We start from the raw sequence: 21,011 nt of genomic DNA on the forward strand, positions 1-21,011 counted from the left end.
AAACTTGCAAAAAAAAGCAGACAGAAAGTTGGTGTCCAACTCTATTTGCTTCTTTGATTGCTCCCCTAATAGGGTGATGTACTTCCTGCATGTGGATTTATGGGAACTGAAGTTGTTTTGTGGAGAAGGCGAAAAACCATACTAACTACCAACTAACAGGGTGGAACGCAATTTTGGGGACACAGTAAATTATAATAAATAATAATATGTTTTTCATTGATATAAATTTATAATTAAATAGATTTTAACTTAATCCATACAATAATAAAGTTATATTTATATTTATTTAGAATTTGTTTGCAAATGTGTCTCATTGAAACTGAAAAATCACTCTGGGGACATTGTAAAAAGGAATGTGTGTTCCCTCAAAAAGATTTTTAAAATTTAAATATATGTTTTAACATGCAATATTTTGTGTTGATGTTATGAAGAAGACCTCAATGTATAAGAATAGCATTTTGTAATAGCCTTCTCATTTATTTCAAGTACAATATTTAGAGTAACTTCCTGGGGACTTAAAAGTCACCAATAGCCAGGAATGACCTAGCTACCATTAAAAATGTAGTTTAGGTTTTATAATAATGGACCTTATTGTTAACCTTTAAATGTGATGGCGCTTTAACTATAAATATATTATTAGAAAATACATATGTAACATTTTGGCCATTTTATGTCAAGACAGACAATCATTTTTGTGTTCCTTAGTAACACCGCAGCTCTTGTTGTAACGGGGCGCGTTTCTTTTGTTAAGTGAACGCAAATTATTAAGTTAATTGAATAGAAAATTGACAAATTTCTTTACCTATCTACTCAATTTCTCACACAAGAAATCAAGTAGATAATTTTCAAACACTGAATACATTCAAATAACTACTAAAATCTATGCTGTCAATGCAAAGTCAATTGAAGTTTACAATAGATTCTATTTTGACGTTACTGTAGTTGGTGTTAATACGCTTTGGCCAACGTGTTGTATGCAGTCATGTCAACACAACTTTCCCTCTACATGGCTCTGGAGCAACCATAGCGACTCAGTAGCTGCAGCTACTAGGCATACAGCACAGCCTATAGTGGAAAAACCTAACCTACCTTAATAATAGATTATTGTCTTGGAACGGAGCTCACCTCTAGGCATACATCACAAGCACTGGTCGACAGTGATTGGGTAATTACTCTCACTGCCAGAAGGGGAGACAAAAGTTCTGTACTGGAGGATTAACTTAAAAAATATGTCAAGCTCACAAGGGATAAATGTTTGTGCCAGGTAAACATGACAACACGAAAACTTTACATCATGCATGAAGTGGTGTTTAGGAGGAGTGTCGTATTAAATGGACGCTCTGTTAATGGCAAAAAAAAGCTGATCATATAGCATAACTAGCAACAGACTTCACTTCTTTGACTCTCACCTCGTGTGTGTGGAACTGCTCCTTTACCTCCTCCACATGGTTAGAGATGGGAGGCTGGCCTTGGAGTCCATCTTCAGCCGACAGCAGCCATGTCAACACCTTCAAATTGGAATTAATGTAACATACTTAAACACAACCCTGCGAATATTCTATTTCCTGTTGTCAACAAATCCCATGAAGAGTTTAAACCAACAATGCAGGTATACGCCGTATACCAACTAGGAAAGGTCATGGACTTCTGTATACCCAGTTAAAATATCGAGAAGATACGTAACAACATGGTTTTGTGACAGAACTTTCACACTTTCATTCATAAATGAAATATATTCCCCCCTCTGTGGGGGTGCAAAGCACTAATTTTTGGCGCTTCCGTGGTCTGTGACGGGGATCTGATGTCACCTACCAAACAACAACACAGCTGCGTGGTGGTCACTCGGCGGGGTTTGAAATGAACTAAAGGAGATGTGAAACAAAAGCAAACTCAAACTACACTCTTTTGGTGTTTTCGTGAGCCTGCCCCTGAAGCTCATGCCGCTCCAGGGTGACAGCAGCTGCAGCAGATGACACAAATGTTAACGTTACAGAAACTACGGAAAACGAGCCAGATGAGGCTGATGCTATCGTAACGTTAGCTGCTGAGTGAAAGTAGCATATACGTTATCATGAACGTTATCATTACTGTAACTGTAACATCAGGGGATTGGTGGTAATAAATGAGTTTTGGTCAAATTTATATGTAAATGCTCCTTATTTGTATAGCACCTTTCTAGTGTTTTCAACCACTCAAAGCACTTTTACACTACCTCATATTCACCATTCACTCACTAAGCCTAAGTGCTCAAACACAAACTAACATTCACACTCATTCACAGCCACCAGAGGCAGTTCAGTATCTTGCCCAAGGACACTTCGCCACTCAGCCTAAAGGAGCCGGGGATGGATCCACCGACCTTCCGATTAACAGGCAACCTGCTTTACCTCCTGAGCTACAGATGAAGACCTGCACGAATTTTCATTGTTATTACTGCTAAGCCTCAGCTTATCAGTAGCATATGCGACAACTTCGGAGTGAGAACATGTTGGTTAGTCAGCTGTATATTATAATCAAATATCACTCAAGCAGGAGAAAACATTGTATTTGTTAGGGACTATTTTCAGCGGTGGATTAATCCTTCATTTAGTGCTCTACAGTGAGTATTTCTGGCAGCAGGACAGTGTATGTGGGACTGAGTGAACGTAAACTACATTGTGTGCTCATGGTGCTGAAGGAACATGTCACCAAGTGCAACAGTGAAGCTAACTCGTGTGTTTTTAATAGTTTCTGGACAACAGTGGCGCTCTATGGCACAGAGGAAAAAGATTTTCAGGCTTTGATACACACAATACTCGTAAAGTAGGATTTATTCATTGTTTGGCTCTGCACATGGGATTTGTTGACAAAAAGAAAAACATAGGATATCACCAGACCTATCCTTAAACAGAAGAACACAAGAAAATATATTCAACATAAGATAAATAACTTTTTTTTTTTTTTTTTTTAGCGCCATTATCTTACCTCCTCCAGTGCAGCCTGGTAGCTCTCCAGGCTAGTGGAGCCTGGAGGCAGAGGACTGAGACCCCGCTGTAGATCCTCGTGGCTGGGACTTTGGAACTAGAGAGGGAAGGGATGGATAGGAGATAATAGGCAGAGAGAATGATATGAGGAGGAGAAGGAATAGAGTTTGTCAGGGTTAGAAGGTAGGATTGGTAAAAAAAGGGGGCAGGGAGGCAGAGAGATGAGTAGAAAAAACAGGCAATATGAAAGAAAGGTGGGAGACAGAGAAGATAAAGAGAGACGAGGAGAGGCCTGTTAGTGTTAGCCATTACTGGTGCCGACAAGCAGTTCTGGCTTTTGTCCAACCTTAACAACTTGTCCTTATTCTCTCTGGGTCTCTCTCTCTCTCTTCCTCTCTCTCCCCATATCTCTCTTTGTGTGCCCACTACTGATCTGGACACTAACAACTTCTCTCTTTTTATCTCGGCTCCACGCTCCTCCTCTCGCTCTATTCTTCTCTCTGGTAATAAGGTCCTGAAAAGATACACAGGACCCATCCACGTTGCTAATAACTGTCCAGCCTCTGTCAGCGCCATTCTGTCTTTATGCCTGTTTTGTATTGCAAATGTGTTTGGTTTTGTCTGGGGGTCGACACTCAGAAAAGGGTCTGTACTAACAGAGTATAAAATACATGTCAGATATTTAGGTCCCTGATAATCTATAGCACGCTCTTTATTTATTTTTTTCACTTGATCTACTATTTTGTTCATATAAACCATGTTTGACTGAGGCAAAGTGAGGACAATGCACTGTTAAATGTCAACTATGTTCCTCATACCCTTGAAAGGCAAACTCTGTTGCGATGAGACAGTGTTTATATCCTAGGTTCTGCTTGAATAAAGCTTATCTGACAGATTATCTTTTCTTCTTGCGATGCCTTTTAGGCGTCAGCGCAGTTAAGTCGAGACCCCTGCTGGTATATTAAATATTTGACACAGTTTCTGAATACATTCAACCTGAGTTAGAGCCAATTGTGGGCCTAATTTAGTTACACAGCCTAGGGTAAAAACGCATATAAAGATTTTGAATATTTCTTATATAGTTGTTTCTTGGAATAGAGAGGACAGACTTGGAATAAAGAGGACATACAAAAAATGTACAAGACGGTGGATGCACAATGTGTTTTTGTGTTTCAGGCTGCTGTTGTATTTAATGGTGACGAGTAAGAAACTAATTTTCCTGTCAGATTGTGTTTGTTTTAAAAGGCAGTGATGGACAGAGAAACCTTTTAGTTCAGATTAGCAACAGTTCAGTTTAACAATAAGACTTTAATTATATTTTGACATTTTGGGAAATTATTTGCTTCATTGTTAAGAGTTACTTAAGGAAATCAACACCACTCTTATGTCTGTACATGTCTATTAAATTGTCTTAAGTAGCAGCTTTTGCTGTGTTGTGTAATTGGAAGGATTCATTAACAAGATAAATTAGATACAAACAAACAGTATACGCTATTGTTCTTTCTAAATAAGATGAATTAATTGTAGTGTGATAATGGATTTTATTTAGCTATGCAGAAACTGCAGGTGATGAGGGAATTGTAGACATTTGCCACAGGTTTGTTGACACTTCTCACCAAGTAGAAAATACTGTTGTTGTCTGAAACTCCAGATACCTCAGACTTGAAAGTACAACTTGAAGACTGACGTGAATGTTTTTATTGAGTCATGTGACCCTGGCCTTGCAGGTCTTAGAGGTCCCTTAAAGGGTAATTTTAGTATTTTTCAACCTGGGCCCTATTTTCACGTATTTTTGGATCGAAATGACTTGCAGGTGCAGGTGTAAGTTTTGGAATCTGTGCAGTAGATGGCTTCAGCGCGAAATGTTAAAAACAAAGGGTGTCTTCAGGAGTCCCTAGTAGGGATCCTTTCAGTGATGTGTCAGACACCTGGTATAACAGTCTGAGCCTGTTGGTGGCAAAAAGAAGCACTTTTTGACGGATGTAGTTGCTCCATAGGAATACGTTGCAGCCACTGCAGCTGGTTTGCAGCTTCCAGCTGAAGCCATCTACTGCAATAGCTGTAAAATGTTTTGTACCTGATAGTCAAAATTGAGAAAAAACGGCTCAGGTTTAAAGATATCGAAATCATCCTTTAAGAGTCTCTTTAAAGGACGAAAAGAGAAATTGTTACAGTAACCCATAAATTGGTGTTGTTTTTACACTTACGTAACAAAGGGGATACAATGATTAGTGAACTTTAGAGGCGTATTCTGAAACTTTGGAGTTAGCCATGTTAGCTGGGTTTTTGTTCCACTTCATGCTAAGCTAGGCTAACCTACTTCTGGTTGTAGCTTTGTAATTAACGAAATGAGAGTGGTATCCATCTTCTCATCTAACTCCCATCAAGAAAGCAAATAATCGTGATAATAAGTTTGTTAAATTTGAATTAACATATAGTGACATCAAAAGCAAAATACAATACATTTCAGATCATGACGTGAATTAAAACACAGTGTCTTTGACACGCACAATGCAAAAAATGTCCAATGTAACAAGTCCAAAACTTTCAATTTCATAGTCTTAGATATTTTTTTTCACTATAAGTTTAAAATTTTGGACAGTAATTCAACATGTCAGTGTGTTTCACTTTGCAGGAACAAGAGTAGCATAAGGCGCACCACTCCTTAAGCATAACATTAAAAAAAAAATTGAATCAGAAAGATACAAACAAATAGATTTTTTGAAACAAGCACATCTGCACCCGTTGGAAGACTTGTGCATTTTCAAGGTAAATCGTAGACTTGGTATGATGGACATTATTTGTCAATGACACAGACATGTGAGGGCAGCCAAAACAACAGGTGAGCAGCCAAAACATGCAGCGACAGATGGACGTTTCGCGTGGAGTGTTAGCGTTAGGAGACACGGACCTGATCAGTAAAACGCCTCCTCTTTTGCTCGGGCGACTTGACATATGCAGCCTGGGTGTAGGCATAGCTTTTATAGCGAGGCTGAGGGGAGGGACTCTGCACTCGCCCCTGAGCCACACTCACTGTGATCTGAGAGAGAGACGAAGAGATAGAATAGGACAGAGAAAGAGTTGGCAGGAGTGGTAGGAGAGGCCAGAAAGGATGCAAAACATAGAGCGAAGGAACCAAAAGCCCAAATATACAGAAGAAGAAGAAGCAGAAAATTAAGGGGCAGAGTGGAAGAAATGCAGAAGGCAGGAAAAGGGGACAGGAGTATACAGGGAGCGAGTGATGTTGAGAAATGAAGATGGGGAGAGATGAGAAAGAGAAGCAGAAAAGAGGAGAAAAAAAGAAACATGAATTATCACACACAAGCTCCGTTTCCATCCAAATGTCAAGCTAATTTTAGGTGAACTTTCGAAACGGCATAAATAAAAAATAAAAATACAAATCAGGTGCATTTCTACCACCACAGTGTCGAAAAACCCATTCACGAGAAAAATGGAAAGTCTCAAAAATGAATATTGGGCAAGTAGTCATATACTTTCATTTCAGCAAATGTTATAAATGTCACTATATTTCATGCTCTCTGCAGATGAAAACAGAGTAATACTGCAACAAACTAAACTGTAGGAGCCATCTTATTCAGTTCAGGAAGGATGTGGTGGACAACATTTCATAACATCCAGAGTTACTATAATGGGTGTTAACTGTTTTACAATTACAATTAGACTGAAGCATTTACTTAAAGTCATTCCTTTAGCAAAATGGACTTAAAGTAAAACTGTGTCACTTTTAATAGAAGATTGCATTCTTCCTCTTATAACTGAAAAGTTTAATTCAAAAGCAATAAGACGTGCTCTTGCTCAATTCAATACACTCAGAAATATTTCTGCTACAGCTTACTCTGTCTGGAATGACCAGTATAATGGCTAATGTTAGCAACTTTAGATACAAATTGTGCTTGTATAACACTTTGTTTTAGCATTTACTATTATCTCACAATTGGCAAAGTAACATAGTTTCACTTTAAAGCATCCAATGTTAAGTGTGCAAAATGGCCCATTTCATAGTTGCATATATTAATAGATTATTATTAATGATTCATTAATGCGTAAGTAGTTACTAGTAAACTGTTGTAATTTGTCATGGTGGAGTTAGTTTTGAGTATTTTATTTACTGTTGGGTGACCCCCCTACCAATATTGAAAATATGATAAAATGAAAAAAAAGCAGATTTGCACTAAAATCAGGCTAAAAAATTAAGAAAATAAGACCTTATTCTCAATTACAGATAACAATAACTTGATTAGAGGTAAAAAAAGAAATAAATAAAAAAAAAAAAAAAAATAAATGAAAAATGCATTACATTTTAGAAGTGTATCCTACATTTTTAATATATATATATATATATATATATATATATATAATCTTCAAAATAACTAGTAACTATACCTGTCAATCAAATGCAGTGTAGTAAAAACCACTATATTTTACTCTGTTATGTAGTGGATTTCAAATATAATCATAAAATAAAAGAAGTACAGACACAATACTAGTAAGTTGATTAGGATATGGTTTACAAATTTAGTACTTGAAAAAGTCCTTGGATGGAAACCCAGCAACAGATAATGCAGACATGAGAGAGAGACAGCGAGAGGACAGATGTGTTATGCAGAAGATGTGGACAGAATGAACAACAGACAACGGCAAAGAGTCAAAGCTGATGTTGTTATGAGCAGCTCCTGTTCAACAACTCTCTGTGCAGTTCCTACAGATCCACACATCCAGACTCCAACAGCTTCCCCGAGACACTCTCGTTCTGCCTGCGGAGGTTTGAAAGTCACCAGTTTTGCATTTTGTTTTCTCTGCAGGGAAAGAGACCACTAGCCTGTTGGCACTGACATCCTGCTTCACACTCACTCTGGCACATTTACCTCAAACTAGCAGCAGCTGTGTAAAACTGCAACCCTCCACAACTTACCATCATCTATCATTTATTGGCTTGCAAGCTACTGACTGATTTTTAGTTCTATAAGATCTCATTAAGGGTTTACAATGAGAACACTGACCGAATTGTCTATGGTGGTTCATTAATTTATTCTTCTTATTTATTGTCATCAGAAATCAGCTGAATTTATAATTTATAATAAAGCCATTGAGGCAGTTGCTATGATCAGTTAACATTTTTCAGGGCAATTGAAAAGATTTACAGATTTTAGAATTGTTATTTCTGATTTATTGACTTTTAACAGCCACACTTGTTGGCATTTTTGTGGCTAATTAAATAATATTAATTATTAAATCAGGTATGCAGCAGTACACTAATAGTAAGTAAAGATAGTTTGACATGTTTAGTGGGGTCAGTTGGCAGTGCAAATTTTGGCAGCAGTGGGAAAGTACAAGAAACACAACGTTAACCAGAAGTCTAGTTGTGCTGCTCACTAAATCACCCTCACACTCCTAGGTGTAATACATTATTTATATTTGAGTGATAATCTGCCCATTCTCTCCAAATGTTTTACAATCATGATGAAAAATTCCAAAGGTCACTTATGGAAATCAGTCCACTAATGAATGAAATGTGCGGCAAACACACAGTTTTAGATGAAGCCTTTTGGTTATGGTTCACAGTCAGTCAGACAGCTATTGTACGTGGTTTGGATAGGAATCTTAATGAGTGTGGTTTTCCTTTCTTGTATGTGTTTGTGCCTTTCAGTCCTGTCTCTTTATGTGTATTAACAAATAACATGGTATATCAAAGGCGGAGGCAATCACATGAATACTTCATTAGTCAGTGGATGACTCACCATAAACAGAAATATAGAATCTAAACTACAAGTCAGAGAAAAGCCATGTATTAGATAGACATATATACAAATATTTATAGTTTAATAAACTGAATCGGTTCTGTGGTTAAAGGAGACCTATTATACTGCTTTTCCAGTCCTATATTGTAGTTGTGTGACTCCTGTATGGCAGCTTTTCATGATTCAAAAACATTTCATTTCATTTTTTCTTACTGATTTCTCATGTAGGCCTTCATTTCAGCCTCTCTCTGAACAAGCTGAAGATGATCCTGTCACTTTAAGCCCCCCCCCCCCCCCCCCCCCCCCTCAAAGCCCGCTGTCTTCTGATTGGCCAAGACCTGAAGCATGCTACCTGGGGCGAGTTCAATCGCCAGATATCCCAGAATGCATTTCGCCGTCAAAAAGCGGAAATGTCGGACAAGAAAACTCACAACTGTACTCACAATACTGCTGTTCTCGTGTCACATATAGTATTTTTAAGAGTTTTTTATGCGGGAATATAGTTGTTTAAACCCCAAATATGTGGTTGATTTGTCAAGACAGAGCTGATTTCACAGATGCTCACAGTGATTTCTTATAAATGCTTTAACCTCATTTTTTAAAACTTTGGCCATGTTTAACATGAACATCCAACATTATAACATTGTAGATAAGTCATAAATGTGGAAAAGCATAATAGGTCTCCTTTAAAAAAAAAAGTGTCCATGATTGACAATGCCAATTCCATCTAATTTTGTCAATTCAGTAAAGGCACTATATGGCAAAAGAATTTGGACGCAGATGTTAACCCATATGTGATTACTGAACATCTCATTCCAAAACCATGGACATGCTGCTGTAACATCCTCCACTTTTCTGGTTTCAGTCTATCCACCAGATGTTGGTACCTGGCTGCAGGGTAGCTGCCATTCAGACTGTGAGGTCCAACACTGATGATATGGTCCAGCTAAAAGTCTGCGTTTCACTGCAGTTACATTGACGTTAGCAAAGTAGTAATTTCACACAGTAATTTCCACAATGTTTCCCTAAACCTAGTTGGTTTTTAATCCGTAAACCTAACCAAACCTTAAACCTGGTGGGGCAAGATCACAAGGCAGGATGTCATCCTGTCGATAGTGTTGATGGTTTCAGGTCAGAAAATGTTTATATGTGTAGTTCTAGAGGGCATGGACCAAAAAGGTATTTTGTCATTTAATTAGGAAGACTTGTTTGCCCAATCACGTATTTCCACACCAAACTGGTAAAACCCCTTCTTAATGGCATATTAAATGAAACAGGAAAGGGCCATCCCCAAACTTTAGCCACAAATTTCGAAGGACACTATCATCTACAATATCATTGCATGCGGTAACTTTTAGATTTCCTTTTATTAGAAACTATAATACAACATGCCAAGAGGGTCTAAACACAACCAGAGACCACAGTGTCCACATACATTTGGCCTTGAAGTGTATAAATATAAGGTGGATAGAAATTATACAGCAAAAACCTTGCAGATGCCACACTAGAACATTGTTACTAAGTTACTAAGTAAGTTTAAGTTTAGGATTTCACCTTTAAAATTACACAGAAGTCATTCTGTACAGGTGCCACACAACAGCTGAGCTCTTATTTTGGGTGGACAAGTAACGTTTAATATTGACGACTGATTCTCCCGCTTGTTTGACATTCCCAAGCCGCCTTTTCTGTGACAGCCAGGTGAGCCACTGCATCGCTAAAACCAAGTCAACCGTTCCACCACAGACATCATAAAACTTTAATCTCTCCCTGTCTCGACTCCTTCTCCCGAGCTATCAATCTCCCCTTTCACCTCCATCCCCTGCCTCTCTTTCCTCCTTTTTCTTCTTCTTCTCTTCACCTGTCATAATTTCTCTGTCCGTTCCGTTTCTGTTTTACCCCTTTGCCGTTTTACCCTTTCTGTCTTTCAAAGTGAATTAGGTGTTTTTCTGCAACAGACAGACAGAAGCAGCGACTACAGACTGTATAAAACAACCAACGACCCAGCCCCAGAACAAACAGTCCCTCGCAAATAACTCTTAGCTTTTGTTTTTGTGTTGGGTCTGAGCATGGACAGGTTGGGTTTCAGCACACAGGTAACACACTTCAGATAAAGCTGACTTTGTCTTTGTGTTTTGCACAACTGTCTCAAACTTTACTTTAAACAGATTTAATAATTTTTCTCTTTTTTTCTTAAAAAAAAACTAGGGTCTCTCCTCCTTCCTGAGTCCCAGGTGGTGGTGGTATGGTGTTGATGTAAGGAGGTGGTGACAGCGCCTCTTTGATGATGACAGATGAGGGAGGAGGCAGATAATAGCCGCTGTTAGTGACTCTTTTTTTCCCCTCCCGTCTTTCCTCTCCGTCTCTCGTTTTATTGCTATCTGACTTGTTCCTTGCACTCCCTATTTGTCTGCTCCATCTCACTCTTCATTTCCCTCATCTCCAACTCTTCATCTTTCTGTGTGTCTTTATTTATCTTTACACCAGCCCACTCCCTCTTTTCCCCCTTATCTTTTATTCAAAATGGATGCCTTTTTTTCCCACTTTTCTCTCTTTCAGTCCATCTCTCTCTCTCTCTGTCTGTCTGATTCCCAGAAGGGAAAGACCAGCAGTTTCTCTCCACTCACAGACAGAGATCTGATGAAGGGGGGTGGGGGTGGTTGATGTGGCCATTAAACTGAGTGAGATAATAATATTACCAGCCATTACTCCAGGAAGCTCACTCCATCCTGCTGCGATTCAGCTTCTAAAGGTCATCGCTGGTAGATCTAATTTGTGAACGTGAGATTTGGTCGAGTTTTTTTTAAAAGCAATTTCATTCAGAGGTTCTGTCTCTATTCAGAGGCCAGTTTTCATTCCGGCACTCACAAATTTCAGGCCGTGACTGAAAGAATGAGACAGGCGACTACATCTCCCAGCATGCCCGGCAGAGCTTGGGGATCCTTTGGAACAAGCAGGAGGAAGTTAGCGGGGAGAAGAACATCTGCTTGCCTTACTGCCTCTGAGACTCTAAACTGAATATGTGTCTATAAAATGAATGGATGAGTGGATGAAAGGACAGATGGATAGAGATTAGATAGATGCTGAATTGAAGTTTCATTTCAAACTCAGGCTTGATGAATATAAGCTGTTAGTGCTGCGTGTGCACAAGATCTTAAGTCAATTTCCGAGGGACTTTGTATGCCAGAAAAAGCATTGCTCTTTGACAATCTTAGGAGAGCAATACGAGTGACTACGAGTTTACCAATTAAAACCAAATATGACTGTATCGCTTCACCCACTTTATTCATATAGTATCCCTATTTTATAGCTAACACTAATACTCAAGTGCTCTTTACCGGATTTCAGTTTCAAATACTGTATAGTACAGCTTTAAGCTAGACTATGTCGCTTTTAAAAGCAACAACACACTCTTAATCTTACAAATGAATGTTAAATTCTTACAAATTAAAAGTTTACTTCATTAGCACAACGGCTAAATTCGACACACTCTTTGGTTGTGACGCCTACAGTCTTATTTGGTCTGTTATGACCATAAGCTAATTCTGGCTTGATGTTGTTGCGTAACTGACATTACTGAGTCAGTTCACCGACTTTATGACTTTGTTATACTTGTTCTAAACTTACAGTATATCATATGTTTCCATGATTATACAAAGTTAAACAATGATGACTCTGTGAGCACAGAAATAAAAAAAGAAAACCTCCCATGAAAAAAACTACAGCGCTGCAGTGCTGCAACTGTCTAGCTGTAATCTCTGCTGTCTAAAAACTTCTACAGCGTTTAATCCACTCTGTCCTGCTGTTATTACCGACCTGTCTGAGCTAAACTCCCCTCAACTCTCTCATTGACATGCCTCTTCTGTCGAGCCATGATGTGGAGCTCATGAATCTCCAGGGCTTATGGGAAATAGTGGTTTTTAAAGGCTGATTAAAAAAAAATGTAATATTGAATGAACAATATAAAATCCTAAAGAATGCTGTCCTAATCTAAACATATAAAGAGACACACACAACATACTGTTGAGGACCAACAGGATGTATTTTTAATTATTAGCGTAGTTCCAAATGTCAATGGGATTTTGAATGAGTTAACCTACATAAATTAAGCTAAAGGGTGGTGATGGAGCCGTGGATAAGACATGTCTTTGGCGTGAGAGACCCGCTGCGACCCATCTACCAATGTGTAACCTATCTTTGCTCCAGAGGCGTGCGACCTCTGATATATATAGCAATTGTAAGCCTCTTTGGATAAAACCATCAGCTAAATGAATAAATGTGATGTAAATCCAACTGTGATTGATAAAAAAAATAACTTATCAGACTTCAGCAGAAATAACACTAAAAGTCCTGTTAAAAGATAACTGTATTTTCATAAGTAACACCCCCCCCCCAACCCCACCCTTTTTTTTATACAAATCGCACCCTGTATTACCTATTTCAGTTACGAGTGAGCAAACTTGTTTTAAGACTTTTCTAGAAAGTGTCAATCTTTTGCAAAAATGCAGATTTAGTACTTCACTAGCAATGCTTTAACATACAGAATTCAATAAGCTGATTTTCACTGCCAGTTATGTCACTTTCTCAACACATTTTTCCCTTTTTCATACATCCACTTTCCAAAATGATATTTCCAAGGTTCAAACCAGGTTAATCAACTCATGGGAAATTCAAGTTTAGGAGCTGTTTCTTGCACTGCATAGATTTAATAGTTCTGTTACATATTGACTTGTTTTTTTTAAAGATTCGAGTGGCTCAAGGCACAGATAAAATTGTTTATTTTTCAGAGTACGCCCACACAACAATAATGCTCCACATAAAAAAGATTGACCTGAAATGGTCTTTTTCTGTCTAATACAATTTCAGGAGCAGTAAAGCTGAAAGGTTATTGTCTTGTGGCGTATAATATTTGTTTGTCTCTCTGTGCCAAAACGTCTGCTGATGTAATCATAATAAATGCCATTAATTTGTTGCAGTTTCTCCTCTTATATCATGCCATGTGATTAAAACAGCTGTGATAATCTGCTCACCGCTGGTTTCTCCAGGAAACCTGTTCTCAGTTTGTGGTACCACTGAGAAATAAATATGCTATCAAATAGCTCATTATCCAATTTATCATTTAAAAGTAGAATCAAAACAGTGTTTCTACTAATCTTTTAAACCATGCTTATGAGTCTGTGTGGCTCCTGGTTAACAACACAGTTTTATTTAGTAGAACTACGGGGAAAGAGGGAGTTTAAAATCCCCACTAATCTTTTTTTTATGCTTGTAGAGATGTCTCCCCAATTATGCTGTTACCCGACCCTTCGTTATAAAATGTATTCTCAAAGACCTCCAAATCTCTGCAGAATTTCTCTGATTCATTATGTTCTTGGTGTTGTCTTAAACAGTGCTGATATAAGACAACTGAGAGGACGTTTGAGACCACGGATCATCCCCTCTGTTTCTTTCATCCTCTTCAGTTTCACTCAAATACTACAACAAAGAGAGAGAGGGTCCTGCTGGGAATGTCACAAGCCCACTCAGTAATCTTGATAAAGTGGCAGGCTTGCAGAATAGCGGGATGCAAGTGTTGAGGCTTAGAAGGAGTACAAACTCATTTTGTAACTGGGTTAGATAATTCTGTTCTGGAGCTGATAATATGCAGTGCACAAACAACTGCAGTGTTTTAGTTGTATAATATGCAATACTACAGAGTCTACTTAAGTATTATTATTTAGTGTGGGCGCTGCCTCAACAACAAAGCAACAAAATAAATGTGAAAAAGTAGCTCTAAAGACCCAGTGTACATAGCTGAGCTCAGACATGACGCATGCAGAGCCAAGGCTCAAGGGAAATAAATCATGACACCTTACTAGCGTCAAAGCACTAAGCCATCATGGTAACAGTAACACCAAACTGCACAGACAACTAACAAGAATCACTGGAACCCTTCGATTAGTTCCCGTGATGACTGACAGGCAGGTCAATCCACCAATGGCATGTTACAATGTTAACCATGCCAATATCTAGGGCTCATTAGTTTGTTTTCCTCGCCTAAAAAGGGAGTTTAAAGGAGTGAAAGTGAGATTTAACTATGACAATCCAATCAGTACTTTAACTCTACCTTTTCTTAAGCTCTTTTCAGACATTCAGACTGATTGTTAATCTGATGGTTTTCTGTCACTCAGACATTGGTGTTTCTTAGACAAATGTTCCTTATGGCTTTATTCAGACATGACAGGACATTTACAGAAACAGCCTCGATGCTCACGTGATGCTTGGCATCTGAACCACGGTGGGAGATATAACACTGCTGTGGTGGGGAAAAGTCATGATATCAAGGAAGAAGATGTGTTTTTAATACACTAACATGCATCAGTGAGGGATTGTAAAATGTATTTTGAGTGCGAGGGATGCTTGCTTCCTCTTCTGACATCAAAGGACTCTAAGACCCACCAAATGTGGCACCGCTTGGCGGGGGGTCGAAAGTTGAGAAACATTTTTTAGGCAGCAAAAGAGGGTGGGACTCCGCAGTAATTTGCCAAAAAGCTCCAGTTGCAGTGGTTTAGTTTACTCTATACATGCTGTAGATAAATAAAGGAGAAGATCATTACTGTGGGTTTCTGGGAGTCATTTTAGCATGACCCTTGCCTCCAGGGTTACAGGTAAATACAAAACGTGCGAACAAGTGAGTAGGCGGTGGAGAAGATGTTTCATGGTATGTTCACTTCCAGTGAGTCTTCACTGCAAGTAGGTAGCTCATTATCTTTCCATTTTTCTCTTCACTTTCTATTACTGGAAGATTTTCTGAGACACAGGAGGAACTCAATTAGTGTAAGCCACAGTGATGAGCTTTTTCTTCATGTAACACAACTTTTGGGTGCACAGGGACATCAAATCTGTCATAAAACTGGTTCAAACTTATCTTGCTCTCAGTTTCTTCCTGTCCAAAACCAATGAGGCATTATCGTCACATGGCAGCATGAGTAACAGCAGTCAACAGACAGCAGTGAGAGCTGGAGCAAAATGTGTGTATGTTTGTGAGTCTAACCTGCTGGGAGAAGCGCTGCTGTGTCTGGATCTGGTAGTGCTCCTCCGTCGTCACCCGGGCAGGACTGCCCACTGCCACCCGCGGCAGCGTCTCCACCTCCTGGATGGCTTCCATGGAAACACTTTGGGGAAGCACCTGGAAGAGTGACGTCACGTACATGATGACACTCTTCTTGTCAGGGTGAGGCACCGCCACATCTGAAGAGCAGAAAGTACATTTCAAAATTCAAGGATAAACTCCTTGAGATGAACTTTCTTGTTTTTAGGGGAGTCTTAGACAAAGAGGAAAACTACATCCATATAACAAACAACTAAAAAAGGAAAAACAAGGAAGGAACATTTTAAGGGAATCAAGGTACAAACACAAAAGGGTTCTCCTTCAACATAAAAACAATGAATAAAAAGAATCAACACAAAAGAGACCAAACTAAATGACAAAACACATAATTGCTCCAGGCAGTGGACCAGTGGCCAGTGTTTTCTGGTTTGACGACTATCGACAGGAAGACGTTTCTGTATCAAAGATAAAACCGTTTTCAGATCTTATATCAATAGTGTTGAGGCTTGGTTGGGTTTAGTCAAAGATCATAGTTTGGGTTAAAATTGCTACTCTATTATACTTCATTGTCATGGTTACAACAATAAACACTTGGTAAAGCAAACCTACGTTTACTGTCTGGTATTTTGTTGACCCATCTGTCCACCCACATCTTCTCCATTATTTCCCCCTTCAAAATAAAACATATGGCCGGCATTTTCATAATAAATCCACTCTAGGGATGGTTTTTGAAAACAGCTTAGTGAGGACAACATGGAGAGAATAAATTAATTTAAAAAATGTAGACGTCTTTGTAGTTTTAGTTTTGGGCTGTTTGCAGTTTTGGTCATGTCAAAGTGTCCTCGGGCAAGATGCTAAACCCAAATGGCTCTCGAAGGCTGTGCCATTGGTGTGAATGATTAGTTGTTGTTTTTTTGTTGCGCTTTTGGCACCTTGTATGGCAGCCTCTGCCATCAGTGTATGATGAATGTGTGTGAATGTGACACGTAGAGTTAACTGCTTGGAAGACAAGAAAGGCGCTATACAAGTATAGTTAATTTACCATTTACCAGTTTCAGATAAGCAAACAAGTTTTCTTTTTATATGTCTTTTTTTTTTTGAAGTGGATTAATCAAGAAATTATTGGCAGAATAATAACTAATGAAATCAACAGTTACTTGCAGCCCTAGAAAACAAATCTCAGTTAAGGGAGTTATTTCAAAGTTATGAAGCCACCGATAAAGGCATCCATGAGGCTGCACAACTGCAAAAAGAGATTTGAGTAAATTTTTTCATAAATCTACATTTATCTGATGCTTTTATCCAAAGCGACTTACAGTACTGCTGTATATGTCAGAGGTCGCACGCCTCTGGAGCAACTAGGGGTTAAGTGTCTTGCTCAGGGACACAACGGTGGATGGGTCACAGTGGGAATTGAACCCAGGTCTCCCACACCAAAGGCAAGCATTTTATCGATGCGCCATCACTACCCGCATAAATAACTGTAGGCAACTGTTTATGCTGCTTATTATTCCCCATAGCATCAGAATCTGGATTCCAACAGCTAAATTAAGTCACAGCAAACTTTTCCAACAGGTGGAGGAGAGATTTCAGGAAGGGGGGCCAAGAGCCTGTGGCCCGGCCAGTCAGCCCAGGGCAAAACTAATAGAGACAGATCACAGCGGGGCTGAGACACTGCAGATAAATGAACACCATAAGAGACTGAGACGCAGATAGAGTGAGGATAGAAGAAAGAGGGTGAGCTGAGGGAGAGAAGTCTGAGCGCAGAAAGGGAGGAAAGAAAGACAGACAGAGAAAGAAATGGAGCGCTAATGAACTGATGGTTGCGGGTATGTTAAGAGAGTGATGTGTGGAAAGTGGTTAGCTTGTGACTAAAAGAATAATGAACAGGAGAGAGGACGAAGAGAGGAGATGACAGTGGAAAGGGAGGGAAATAAAAGACAGAGAGAAAATGTGCCAGACACAAAGTAACAGAAATGAGCGTGTACAGAAATGAGTGTGTGCCAAGAAAGATATATGTGTCAGTGGGTGTGTGTGAGAGAGATATATAGATAAAGCAAGAGTCATATTTTTGGCTGTGGAATACTGATTTATCAGCAGCATAGAGAAATCGGAGGATGTTATTGTTTGTCTGAGGAAGACAAACAGCTTCATAAATAATGCCACCATCTGCAAGTGTGTGTCCAAGTGTGTACACATCCCTCCCTTGTTTAATCCACTCTGTTTTTCTATCCCATGAGCTCCATTTTAATCATTTCACCACAGCTACATGTGTGTGCATACTTATGAGGATCTGCGAGTATCCTGCGTATATCTCATTATATTTATTTTGGGGTGTGTGAATGTTTTCTAATGAGTTCTGTGTTTGAGTGTAGTGTACATTAATGCCATTTTGTGTGTGTGTATGGAAGTACACTAACAACAAAAGATTTGAGACAGCACCAAACAAATCCTGAACACTACTCAGTCTGCGAGTCAATGTTTGAAAGCGCACAGGCACAGATTTGCAACAGCAGAATCTTATATGAGCGTGCAGTCCTGATCATGCATGCACTCGTTTCGCTCTCACACTTTTCTCCAGCTGCTTTGGCTTCTGAGCACTTGATATTGCAAGAGGTTGCTTGCTTATTATGACTTTTTAAAGTACCCACAAGGAAAAAAGTCATCATCTCATCTCAGAAGAGCCAATCAGCCTCATTCAGAAATGTTTTTCGTATAATGGTTGTAATAATGTACTCTGTTCAAATTAAGAACAAAAACAGAAAAAGAAGAAATAAGAAAATGCTACATCTGGTTCAGAAAAATCCCAACAGAAATAGATGAAATTATCACAAAGGTAAATGTGTGTTCACATGTACAACTCAAATAACAGTCAATTTGTGCTGGGAGGACTTGAATGGTGCAAATACATGAAATTCATGTGAGATGAAAATATTCAACTTGAGATTCTGGTCTAATCGGGAACCATGTACCGGCAGAAGGAACTCAGAGTTTACTAACGTTTTAATTAAAATTTTTGGGATTAAAAAATGGATTTATCTTCACTCGTGCTACTCAACCTGTGTGCAGCAGCGAGCCACTGATTTTCTGATCTCCACTGTCTTTGAAGCTTGCAGTGGGCACCCAGAGCCCTGTGATAGTACTTCACATTTATACAGAGACCAGATTAAAAACAGGAGATTGCTTGGAGAAAAGTTCAGCAAATATGTGTCTGTTACTTGATTTCAGCTATCGTTTTACTTTACTATGAAACAAGGTGGCATAGCATAGCCCTGATTGATCTGAACGTCATTTAGAAAACAAGGATTTTAACAGTTGTTTGCTTCTCAGAGCATGAGTTTATATGTTTAACAAATCAGTATCTGATATAGTTACTTCGGCATCATTTAGATCCGTTTGTTGCAATTAAATCACAGCAAAATGTTTATTTTGGGATTCCTACCACTGTAGTGAAGGAGATTAAAGGTGAATATTTCTGTCAACACAAAGAGTCCAGAAACGTGAGGTGGAAATCAATTTTCCGCTGTTTGTGAACACACCAAAACATGCACACTATACTACTATATAGCTTGCAACAACTTGTAAATTTATTTCACTCTGCCAAATTACTTATAATGTCATAATGGCTTAAAAACTAGATCATCCATCCCTGATGCATGAATGGATGATTTAGTTCAAGGCATTTTGATTTTAAGATAATATAGAACTAAATAGTGCTCTTTGTATCCATCTGATGGTAAAAAGAAAAAAAACACTGGCCCAGCTTTTATTTTGAAAGTAGAAGAAAGGGTCTACAGTGTGACCTTTAACTTCCAGGTCAGGTTGAACAGGTGACGCTCGGTTCTCAGTTAGAGTTTGCACTCGAATCAAAATGACAAAGTTGAACACGAGCAGCTTCTATCATTACAAGTGTGGGAATATCTGTTGCAGGCTCAAATGTAGTTACACAATTCCTTAAGCATGCTCAAATCATCTGTTATGCTCAAGATTCTGTCCTCCCTCGCACACAAATCTGATTCTGCTCTCGCAAATCCGTGCCTGTGCGCTCTCAAATGTTGACTCTCAGACTGAGTAGCGCTCAAATTTGTTTTGTGCTCTCTCAAATCTTTTATTGTCAATATACTCCCATATATAAGCACATCGCAGTGTGTACAGTGTCTTTATTTATATTCTATTGATGTGTGTGTGTGGACTTTTCTTGCATGCTGCTCCACTTATATCTGTATGACTCTGCTTGTGTGTGTCCCTGCCTTGCAGTGTCTGTGTGTCTCTGTAAACCTGTGGAAATGTCATTAGTTTGGATTAAAATAGCTTCTGAAATGATTCCCTAGAAAAGAAGAAAACAGCAGCCTATATTATTCCATTCATGATGTCTCCAAGTTTCTGTGACCCAAGTTAGGTCAGATAAAACTTAGTGAGAAACATGTCTAACCAATATTCCACAGTTTGCTGATGTGTTCAAGGACTACGTGAAAAATATGGCTTCCAAGAGATAAGGTTTGAGAACCAAGCTGCAACGCGGCAGCTGGATGTCAGCTTTGATTCGGGGCTAAAGAAGTGAACAAAGGCTCAAGAGCACAGAGAAACAAAGGAAAGACAAGAAAGAAGAGAGGAAAAGGAAACAGTGGGAGTAGCTGGTGAGAGAAATACACAGAGACAGTGAAGGGCTAAGAAAAGAGAAAAAGAGTGCTAATGAAATGAAGAGAGTGATTATGTAATACAGAGCCTACCCCTAAAGATATCCCTACAGGGAGGTTATTACATTACCTCAAAGACTGTATACTTAAAAAACCTTGTAATTTCAATGAGGGACGGGGTTTGGGGAGCCCAGTACACGAAGTATAGAAATTGGTCTCTCTCAGTAATTGCAAAAGACCAGGCGAGTCAGATCCCTCTAAACGCAGTATTCAGTGTTAGACTGCATATTGGTGTTAATGCCAACCAGCAACAACACGCAATGTCTGTGCACGTGACTCTTGAGCAAGCCAAAGTTTGGAATCAGTTCTGTATCCTTTTCATGCCTTGCGGATCTATAATTTGCAAGGTCTGTTTGAATCATATAATCACTGGTACACTGCTGCTGTTGATTAACACAGCTGGGGCCTCAAGGGGCCTCCATCCTTAGAGCCTTATTACAGATAAGGAAAAACTCTTTAACAGGGGAAAATATGGAAGAAACGTCAAGAAGAGGAACAGAAGAGG

At 39.0% G+C, this 21,011-nt stretch overlaps 1 protein-coding gene across 11 annotated transcripts in view; it reads right to left on the reverse strand.

The window, feature by feature from the left end:
* The window catches only part of dmd (dystrophin), a 343,068-nt gene that overhangs the window by 176,414 nt on the left and 145,643 nt on the right, over nucleotides 1-21,011 (reverse strand). For 9 of the 11 annotated variants that reach the window (XM_038716227.1, XM_038716250.1, XM_038716202.1 and 6 more), the window contains exons 9-11: nucleotides 15,753-15,949; nucleotides 2,965-3,060; nucleotides 1,410-1,508 (exon numbers count right to left, since the gene is read on the reverse strand). In XM_038716227.1, the coding sequence (XP_038572155.1) occupies nucleotides 1,410-1,508; nucleotides 2,965-3,060; nucleotides 15,753-15,949 (392 nt within the window). Of the gene's footprint in view, nucleotides 1-1,409; nucleotides 1,509-2,964; nucleotides 3,061-5,874; nucleotides 6,004-15,752; nucleotides 15,950-21,011 lie in introns of all 11 variants that reach the window. The other 2 variants (XM_038716303.1, XM_038716294.1) reach the window with 1 other exon arrangement.

The sequence above is a fragment of the Micropterus salmoides genome, unplaced genomic scaffold, assembly GCF_014851395.1.
Source record: "Micropterus salmoides isolate LMB-PRFRI ecotype aquatic unplaced genomic scaffold, ASM1485139v1 Ms_hic_scaffold_1, whole genome shotgun sequence".
Taxonomy (NCBI): domain Eukaryota; kingdom Metazoa; phylum Chordata; class Actinopteri; order Centrarchiformes; family Centrarchidae; genus Micropterus; species Micropterus salmoides.